At 35.9% G+C, this 10,185-nt stretch overlaps 2 protein-coding genes across 2 annotated transcripts; both read left to right on the top strand.

Annotated features, from left to right (window-relative positions):
- Positions 1-802: 802 nt before the first annotated feature.
- LOC129302815 (interactor of constitutive active ROPs 2, chloroplastic-like) lies at positions 803-5,084 on the top strand. Its single transcript, XM_054941690.1, is given in 5 exon segments — positions 803-1,004; positions 2,326-2,416; positions 2,633-2,816; positions 2,990-3,464; positions 3,467-5,084. Coding segments are annotated over 4 exon segments (1,869 nt in total). The 5' UTR covers positions 803-1,004; positions 2,326-2,396; the 3' UTR covers positions 4,657-5,084.
- A 2,648-nt stretch (positions 5,085-7,732) lies between these two features.
- On the top strand, positions 7,733-9,602 carry LOC129322779 (40S ribosomal protein S23). Its single transcript, XM_054969160.1, has 4 exons — positions 7,733-7,831; positions 8,686-8,841; positions 8,941-9,067; positions 9,254-9,602. The coding sequence occupies exons 1-4, from the start codon at positions 7,827-7,829 to the stop codon at positions 9,392-9,394; spliced, it is 429 nt and encodes a 142-aa protein (XP_054825135.1). The 5' UTR covers positions 7,733-7,826; the 3' UTR covers positions 9,395-9,602.
- Positions 9,603-10,185: the final 583 nt, after the last annotated feature.

Genomic DNA, 10,185 nt, shown 5'->3' with positions numbered 1-10,185 from the left:
ACATACAACTTTTTAAAAAATATCTTATATTTTTAAATAAAAAAAGTATATATTTAATAATATTTGTTGGAAGATAAATATTCTTTTTCAGTTGATGATGAGGGGGGAACTTAATTAAAAAATTTATATTTTCATCCAACTTGAAAATTTTCCCTCACAATATTGATTGAAAGAAGAGCACAAGTGTAGGTGGGGCATCATTAAATCACACGAAAAGCAACATATTTCAAAATCAATAAATTATTGTTTACTCTACATCTTTATAACAACTGGGCAAGATACATTTTAAAAAATAAATTGTTGTTCAAATTTTAATTTACATAAAGTAACCTCTTGTGGGTATATAAAAAAAGTTTAAAATTTTTATTTTATTTTTACCTTTTAAATGTTAAAAAAGTCTCTATAAATATTTAATAATAATGTCTCGAGCATAATTTCTTGATACTTATATACTCCACATAAAACAATCTCGTGCGCGCCACACGTTAAAATCTAGTTTGGTTGTACTTTGTGCTCTACCTTCACCTGAGAAAGTAACCGGAGATAAGTTTTTCAAATTTTTTTATATTAAATTTTTCAAAATTTGTTTATTGCCAAGTGAAATTTTCAGGATAAGACAGGATGTTCGGATACGGACACTTCACAAGTGGCCACTTCTCGTAACGAACAAATTGGGCGGGGTAGGGCCCATTAAAAATTTGAAAATAGGAGCGTGGGTGCGCGCGTGTTTGATTAAGAGCGTGACATTGCTGAACGTACTTCCCAGTTTCTTGTCTCGGCAATTCCCTCCGCTGACAAAAAAATTACAGTGACAGAATAGGGAAGAGAGAGAGAGAGAGAGGGGCTCGGGAAGTGAGCGCTTAGCAGAGGCAGCTCAAAATGCCCAGTTGCCACCCCACCCAATGCTCAGTTGCCAACAAGCCCTTCTTCCTCATCACCTTCCCTTCCCCCTTAATTAGGGTTTGCTGACTCAGGCCATCTGAGCTTACGCTTCATACCTTCAGGTATGACCCGCCATTACTCTGTTTCTTTGAATCTGCTCATTTGTCGTTGGTCTGCTTCTTTGACACTTCCTCGCTTGTCTTCAAGTCTACTATGATTCGTCCGACCCCTTTCTCGTGGGAACGCTTTGAGAGTTCTGGCTCATGTTCTTGTTCTGTTGAACGTGAGTTGCTGTTGCCTTCGTTTTTCTTCCCCCGTTCTTTGATCCTCCTCTTGATGCTTACTCTAATCTTTCTCCGTGGATGATCTGTTATTTTTGGCTAACTTGGTGTTTTGAAACGAAGACGAAGTCAAGGTTTGGATGTGAAACCATAATACTGCTGCAATCTGGTTTCCGTGTGTTTGTTGATTGTTGAAGACTGAGAAGTATGATTTTTGTGTCTTATTTTGGTTTCATTTTAAAAATTCTGTGATACTAGAATGCTTTCTGGTTTATTTTCACTTGGCTGAAGGGTGTACTCACTTTTTTACTGAAGTTGGTGCTCTGCCGATGCCCTCTCTGTTTTTCTTATTTATTATTTTCTAGTCCTTCGGATCAGTGATTTGGTCCCAGACTGCACGTAGATCTGGGTTCCTCTCTTACAAAGTCACTTCTATCCCCATTAATAACACGTTCCACGTTTGCCTCTCCTTGTCCTACTTTTATAGTTTTACGGACTTCAACTACATATATTCTCCCGCTGCATCTTCAAAAGCCTTGCAAGGCCTTTATACAGTTCCTATAAGCGATACAGTTTCTGGTTTTCTGCCGCAGGAAAGAACTCGTTTTCGGGAACGGTAGAACATTGAAGAACTCTGAAATAATGGTTGACCTGTCCGTACGCCCAGTTATTGGTTGTTATTAATGTGCTCTGGAACATACCATGACTGTGCAAAATAAGTTGCTTATGCCGCAATCATTTGTCGATAAGTTTTTTATGCTAACGGGTTTTTATTGTTGTCTGTAACTGGTCGCTGTGGCTGTGGGGTCTTAGAAGAGAGTTAAAGTTTTAATAGTAGAACACGAGGGAGGAAAGCTGGAAAAGAAAATTCAAAAAGTGGAAACTTGGAAGCTGGCTTGCGTAATGATAATTTAATTGTTTATCTGGTGTAACATTGCGATTTTTTTATTTTTTGGTTGATTTAATTGTGGTTTGTTTATGGTAGGTGGTAGTGGAGTTAGTTTACTTAGAGTTTCTTTGAAGTGATTATATGTGGTTTGTTTGTTAGCTTTTCTGTCGAATGGTTGTTCCAAGGTGGACATTAGCTGTGAGTTTTGATATTGATTCTTACTTATAAATCATATTCCTTTTCATCTTTATGTCTTACTCAGAACTATTCCAGGTGTTGTGGGTCAGGGGCTTTTAAAGGAACCATTTAGTTCGCCTTTCTAGCTATCACTTGGGTGATTAAATATGCAGACACCGAAAGCAAGGTAAGATCCATTGCTAGTTTAAAGTTCTGCAGCATTAATTAGCGCTTCTCTTCTGTAATTCATGCGTGAATTCATGAAGCTAAGTGTTAATAAACATATCGTTACTTCTGAGGGATATCAAATGTGGATTATTTGTTGCTGGCATGTCCGAGTAATAACTGTACATTAATTTCTGCTGATTTACTGATTCTCTTTGCTTGACTTGATGATTAGCAGAGCTGGTTCTTCAGAAGTACCCCAAAAGAAATCTCCAGCAACACCCCGGACTGCTCGACAATTGAAGACACCAGGATCTGATCCTGACTCGCTCCCATCCTCTCCAAATCCTGTGAGCAAGTCTTCAAAAGATAGGAGTCCAAAGGTTGTCGAACGCAAATCACCCCGGAGTCCAATGTCTGAGGTATTTCATTAATCAAACATTTACATAATTGCTGTTGGGACCATTACTAACCAATCTGTTATTTAGAATCCAAATTAGTAACCAATATGTTATTTAGAATCCAAAAGATCAACATAATTGCTGTTTCTTTTCAATATCTATTTTGTATTCTCAATTTTTATGTTCTATGATAGAAGAAGCGACCTAGTAGAGTCCAGGAATTGGAGTCTCAGCTTGCTCAACTCCAAGAAGATTTGAAGAGATATCAGGAGCAACTGAAATCATCTGAGTCATTGAAGAGAAAAGCCCAACAGGATGCAGAAGAGTCAAAGAAGCAGGTTTTGGTCTTGTCAGAAAAGCTTGAGGAATCAGAACAACAACTTATGGAGATTTCAGCTTCTGAGGAAGCACGGCTTCAAGAGCTACGCAAGATTTCACAAGATCGTGATCGAGCATGGCAATCTGAACTAGAGGCAGTTCAGAAGCAGCATTCAATGGACTCAGCTGCTTATCTTTCTGCCATGAACGAAATCCAGAAGCTCAAAGTTCAGCTGGAAAGAGTGTCAGAATCTGAAGCCACTCACATCAATAATGCAGAATCAGCTCATGCTGAGATTCAGGAATTGCAAATGGAACTTTCGGAAACTCTTACCTTGGTGGAAAAGCTAAAAATGAGATACGTGACTGCAAAGGATCCGAGTCCCAGGCCTTGGAAGTAGTTGGCAAAACTCAACTGCAATTGGAAACAGTGAATAAGACTGTGGAAACACTCCAGTCAGATGGAATCAAAGCCATGGAAGCCAACAAATCATTAGCTTGGGAGCTGGAGCAATCGAGAGCACAAGTCAAATTACTGGAAGAACTTGTGAGCAAACTCCAGGCTGATCTGGCTGCTAGTGCTAACAGTAATACATTAGGTCCAGCCAATGAAACTGGACTTGCACAGGCAAATCAAGAAAACCAGGAAATAAAACAGCTCAAAGCTGAGCTAATGTCTACCGAATCTGAGGTGGAACGATTAAAATCTGCACTAGAGGCAGCTGACACAAGGTACCAAGAAGAGTATATCCGGAGCACGCTGCAGATTAGAAGCACTTACGAACAGATGGAGCGTGCAAAATCGGAGTGTAGCTTGAGGGAGGCTGAATTATGTGAGGAGTTGAAGAGAGCAAAAGCTGACATTGAAGAACTGAGGGCTAGCCTGGCAGACAGAGAATCTCGATTGCAGAGTATTTCAAAGGAGAATGTGGAGCTTAGCTTAAGGATGACGGAAAATCAGACCACTGAAAGAGAATCTCAACTTGAGATGGAGTTGAAGAAACTGGGTGCTGATGTAGTGGAGTTAAAGGCGAGTTTGTTGGACAGACAGACAGAATTGCAAAATGTAACCAGCGAAAACAACACACTCAAAATGGAAATTCAGAAAGGGGAATTGGAGAACAACAAAATAACTGAGGAGGCTGTAGCTTCAGCTGAAGCAGCAAGGGCTGGAGAGAGAGAAGCTTTGATTAAACTGGGACACATAACAGAAGAAGCTGATAGGAGTAACCGGAGAGTAGCACTCGTGACCGAGCAGCTAGATGCCGCACAGGCTGCAAATTCAGAATTGGAGGCTGAGTTAAGGAGATTGAAAGTGCAATCAGACCAGTGGAGAAAAGCAGCGGAAGCAGCAGCTTCTATGCTTTCCGGAGGAAATAATGGAAAATGTGTGGAGAGAACAAGTTCACTTGATAATAGCTTTAACTCCGTTGCTGGCAAGATGAATTCGCCCTATTCAGAAGACACAGATGATGACTCCCCCAAGAAGAAAAATACAAACATGTTGAAGAAGATTGGAGTGTTGTGGAAGAAGAATCATTAGCAGACACGTCTCAGGTAGTTTGAATATCTCTACTTTCACATGTTTGACATAATGGTTCTAACGTGCTATTTCAAGCGACGTTTTTTCCCCTTAATTTGGTTGTCAGGTACTTTGGTGTTTCAATGACCATTGGAGCTGTTCCATGGGGGAATCTTTGTCAAGAAAGGTTGTGTTGCAATTATTTTGTAGATACTTGGAATTTAGTTTGTCACCCTTCAGCTATCTAGATTTTGCAGAGTGGTTATCGACTATAGACCTAAATATAGTTGTAATATCCTTCAGTTCGTATGTTTTCACTTTTCGAGTGATCTTATGCCTGCGAAAATATTGACAAGGATGTCGGGAAATCAAGTGCTTCACCACTTCCCTTGACCTTGAGTGGCATGCCAGCATTGAATCAATCAATCGCCAGTTCTACTTTTGTTCAATATTATTTGATTTGTTCTTCGTTGCCATTGAGCAAAACAGAGTGCAACATTGAAAGTATAGATCTGATCTCCAAATGATTAAATAATATCTTATAAATGAGTGTTTTGTCATGAAAAATTGTATATAATTAAGTAAAACGGTTGCACATTTTTTCAATAGAAAAGTTTGTATGTCTCGCACGTGGTGGGTTTTATGCATCGCCATAGTCTGAAAAATGGGTGACTAAAAATTAGAAAATTCAAGCCATGAAAGCTGACTTGGGTCTCCGTGCCTTGAGCGTGCTTTACAGCAAACACAATCGCAGAGGAAAAAAAATGTATTATGCAGCATCAATTTATGAAGGAAGCCACGTGCATGATTCGCTTTTCCTGAAATTATAAAGGCGTTAAAGAAGAGTAAAGTTACAACAACACATTCAACAAGAAATTGGCTGAGTGGCGTCACCGGGTGAAAAAAAAAAACCTAAAGATCTGAGTGGAATTTCTAGAACAGAGACATATATGGAGCTCTACTGGGAGAGTCTCGTCTAATTTTGTAATTAGTTGCACTCAAGCAAACTAAAAAGGGGGAAAAGATATTGCCAATTTAATCAGTTAAGAGAACCGTGGAATAGAAATTCAACCCTTCGATTATATTAGATTATTTACTTCAATATAAATCATTTTTTATCTTGAAATCTAACATTTTTTCGAGATTAAATGAATAGAACTCTGGATTAACTGATATATATTTGAAAAATGTATAGGAATTACTGGATATATATATATATATATATATTTTTGGGAGACATTTTCAAGTATTTGCCACCATGATCATAAATAATAGCACTATACATGAATTTTGTTAGCATGAATAATTTGTATAACTCAATATCCCTTTTGGTAAAAAAAAAAAAAGGAAACTGACAATTAGGGATCCATGAAAATACTAATGACAATTACAAACCCTAAATTATTAAAATCTCAATAACAAATTATGATCCTTATTTACAATAAGTTTTTTTCGTTGATTGATTTGAGATTTACAATAAACTTTAGTAAATTTTTTATTGATTGATTTTTGAAAGGATAGCAAAAAATCAAAATTGATTGGTTTGTGATTCACAAATGAATCTCATAAATTTTTAATTAATGTTATAAATAATTTTAAGTATATTTAATAAATTTTTCAGTGACTTGTCTATATATTGATAGGAAAAAAATTATAAGTGATTGATTTGTAATTTATAACTGACTCTCATAAATTTCTAACTAATATTACAAATATTCTCAAATATATTTACTTAATGCTTTATTTGATTTATCTCTATTTGATAGTAACAAATCAAGATTTATAATTGACTTTTGTAAATTTTTAATTGATTTCAAATGTATTTATTAGATTTTTCAACTAACTATTCACATTTTTTAATTACAAGTAAGTAATCATGGTTTATTATTATTTATTGAGATTCTGTAATTTAGGGTATCTAATTATTATTATTAATATTCTTATGGGGGTTTTTAATTGTCATTTTTCCAAAAAAAAGTATCCAATTCCTTTTTCTAAAAAAATGTAAATATGAAAGGCATAATCATTCCTTATAAAAGTTTTTGGAAGGAAAATGATAATAAAATTCAATCAAAATATATAAATGATAATTGAGTATCTAGAAATGCCATAATTTTTGTGAAGTATCTAAATATGTTTTTGACATTAATAATTTTAGATTTAATGACTAACTTGTTCATTTTTAAAATGAAAAAAACATATCAAATTCACGTGGGAAGTTAGGATTTTTTATTCTATTTTTTTATTTATAAAATAAAAATTTTGATTGCTTAAATAAAAATTATGATTGGTTACTTTCAAAACTTAAACTTTAATGAGAAAAGAACTTTTATATAAAAAGTTATAATTTCTTGTTCAATTATTACTTTCACAAAATAAAAATTATTATTGTTTAAATAAAAGTTGTGATTGATTTTTTTTTTCAGAACCTAAACATCAATGATAAAAAAAATTTCACGTGCAAAATTGTGATTTATTATTCAATTTTTGTAATTCATAGAATTAAAGTTGTAATTGCTTAAATAAAAGTTGTGATTGTGATTGATTATCTTCAAAACTTGTTTATTAATTATAAAATAAAGTTAATGTAAGAAGTTATGATTTTTTATTTAATTTTTATAATTCACATGATAAAAATTATGATTGCTTAAATAAAAATCTGTGATTAAGAAAATGAAACTAGACCTGTTATTTTTATTTTAAACAAGTGATAATTTAATCATTTAATCTAAAATTATTAATATCACTAAGGTATCCAAAAGCTTTAAAAAAATTATGGCATTTTAAGGAATGTGACATGCTAATTTTTTTTTTAACCATTTTCCTTTTTTAGAATTGTGTTATTGTTAACGACGATCTTCAACTTTATTTGCTAGGTGACGTTTTCTTTTTTTCTTTGTTTTTTTTTTTTTTTCCTGTTTTAAGGTCTGAACGTCTTTGTTTTTTACCCCTGTTTCACGAGGGCGTCACCAAATATGTAGTAACAGTCATGTAAGGCCCATTGGGCTTGTCGACATTCCACGCGTGTATCACACGAGGCTCATCGCTGAAGTAGGCCCGATAAAATTTCCATTCCTCCCTATATAAACCTCTCGCTGAAGCCGATAAGTAGGGTTTCGTGGTGCGTGTGGCCGCTGTTAGCATTTCTTTGACGTCGAACAGTAGCGGAGGAGGACCAAGTAGCCGTCACCATGGGGTAATGGAATCCTTGCTTTGTCCAGAACTAATGTTGTCTTCCTAGCTACTTGAGAACCTGTTATAATTCGAAATTATTATTTTCTCATAATCCTAAATGTTCTTACCTGGTGCCTTTTGTTATGTATTTTTAACGTCTTTAGAAGTTTGCTGTTTGCTGTTTTTTCCCTGTGTTGCTTTGCCCAAAAATTGATGAGTAAGAAATGAAGTTGTGGAATCCGGTAATATGTTGTTTTTTATTTTTTATTTTTTGATATCGTATGGTTCCTTATGCTTACTCCTTGCGGATCCACGAAGTTTGTGATGTGTTGTATAATGTTTTCACTGGACACCAATATGATCTTGGAAACGCAATTTTAGCCTTTGAACTGCTCGTTTCGTTATCCCTTTTCCAGTGACAGTTAGTATATTGTTTTCTTAACTTAGCTCTTATCTTCTTTCGGTTCTGTTTCCTTTTCATCTATCTTGTGGGGAATTTGGGTAATTATAAACTGAAGACGCGGTAGTGTATTTGAATTAGTCTAGGTTTTATAAGCAATGTGATGCGGCGTGTTCGCGGACGAAGATATATGGTTGGCTGTAACTTAGCCTGATATTGAGTAAAGAAGTGTGATTATTTTTGTATTGAATATTAGGGGGGAATAATATTTTTCCCCTTGAGATTCCCTGTTAAAATTGTTGGTGATGCTGTGAAACAACACTTGAAATTTGTTTCTATGATAGTACTCATTTAATTTTGCCTCGTTTTAAAAAGTTGGTTTGCATTTAATTTACGGAGAGGGATGCATGTGAAGAAAAGAACTAAATAACATTTGTATGTAATTGAATTACTCACCTTGGCTGGGTTTTCCACAGGAAGACAAGAGGTATGGGAGCTGCCCGCAAGTTGAGGTCCCACCGCAGGAGGCAAAGGTGGGCAGATAAGGCATACAAAAAATCTCACCTTGGCAATGAATGGAAGAAGCCTTTTGCTGGATCTTCCCACGCAAAGGGTATTGTTCTTGAAAAGATGTGAGTTTAAATTCACCTGCCCTTTGTAATCCTTTCAAAGAAACTTTCATTAAAGCTTCTAATGTCTGGATGTTGACACGGTATTCCCCCATGTGCCAGAGGTATTGAGGCTAAGCAGCCCAACTCTGCCATTCGTAAGTGTGCTAGGGTTCAACTTATCAAGAATGGGAAGAAGATTGCTGCTTTTGTCCCTAACGATGGTTGCTTAAACTACATCGAAGAAAATGTAAGGCCCTTTATATCTCCATCTGTGTTTGTGTGTGTTTTAATGATTCTTGTTCATTATAATATTGCCAAGAATAAATGTCAACTTCTTGTATTAAAAAAGGATATAGAAGTCAACATCCTTAATTTCTTTTAAATTGCTCACATATATCCATTGTGGATTATGGGTTGTGCCACTTGGTTGTAGGACGAAGTCTTGATAGCTGGATTTGGACGAAAGGGTCATGCTGTGGGTGATATTCCCGGGGTCAGATTCAAGGTTGTGAAGGTATCTGGTGTCTCGCTCCTTGCTCTCTTCAAGGAGAAGAAGGAGAAGCCAAGGTCTTAAATTAATTGGCGCTTCTTGGTTTTTCGTAGTTTTTTCTTCAGTGTTACGAATCTTGCTTCCTGATGTGGAAATTCGTTGATGAACAATTTTGAATCTCCTTGTACGCCAACCCAGTCTACCTCTAGTTATTTAGTCAACTTTTACACCAAAATTACCATATCTGCTGCGCCTTATTTTAATATTATTGACGTTATCCATTGAAAATTTACTGGTCAGTGCAATGGTTAACTCGACAAGAAATCGAGGGCTGGGTATTACGACTTACAATGTTGTTGGTGCTTTATTACATGGAGTTTATTGTAAGCTTTGGTTTGTAAAATTTGATGACAATTGGAGCAGTAGAGGTGCCTAAGGGATTTCAAAATAGTGTCAAAGGAATATAACGTGAATGAATGGAAGCTGACCGACTGGCGGTAGAGTACTGGCTTTTGCGTTTACATCTTGAAATGTAATTACATGCAACTTTTCCCGGATGATAAACTTGAGCGGCGTCGATAATCTGATTCGCATTGTAATGGTTTTGGTCGTAGTAGACCAATTATGGCTGCGGGGAATGATGGGGGTAGTAAGGACGGAGCGAAAGTTAGTCATTATGTGGCATTACTATATTCAACTTATTCACCCAAAACCCAAAAATGCGATTGCATTGAGCATGGAGCTTGATGTCAAACTGCAGAATCGTTTTGAGATTTCTTTCCTATCTGAAGTCAAGGGTGATAAACGGGGGCACTCCAGTGAAAGATTTGGGGCTTAGTGGAACTGGTTCGAGGCTTTCAAAATATAAATATAAT

The sequence above is a fragment of the Prosopis cineraria genome, unplaced genomic scaffold (genome assembly GCF_029017545.1).
Source record: "Prosopis cineraria cultivar Desert tree isolate PC_DT_omini unplaced genomic scaffold, ASM2901754v1 PC1, whole genome shotgun sequence".
NCBI lineage: Eukaryota > Viridiplantae > Streptophyta > Magnoliopsida > Fabales > Fabaceae > Prosopis > Prosopis cineraria.
Note: the sequence above shows the minus strand (reverse complement) of the source record. Positions and strands in the feature narration are given on the sequence as shown.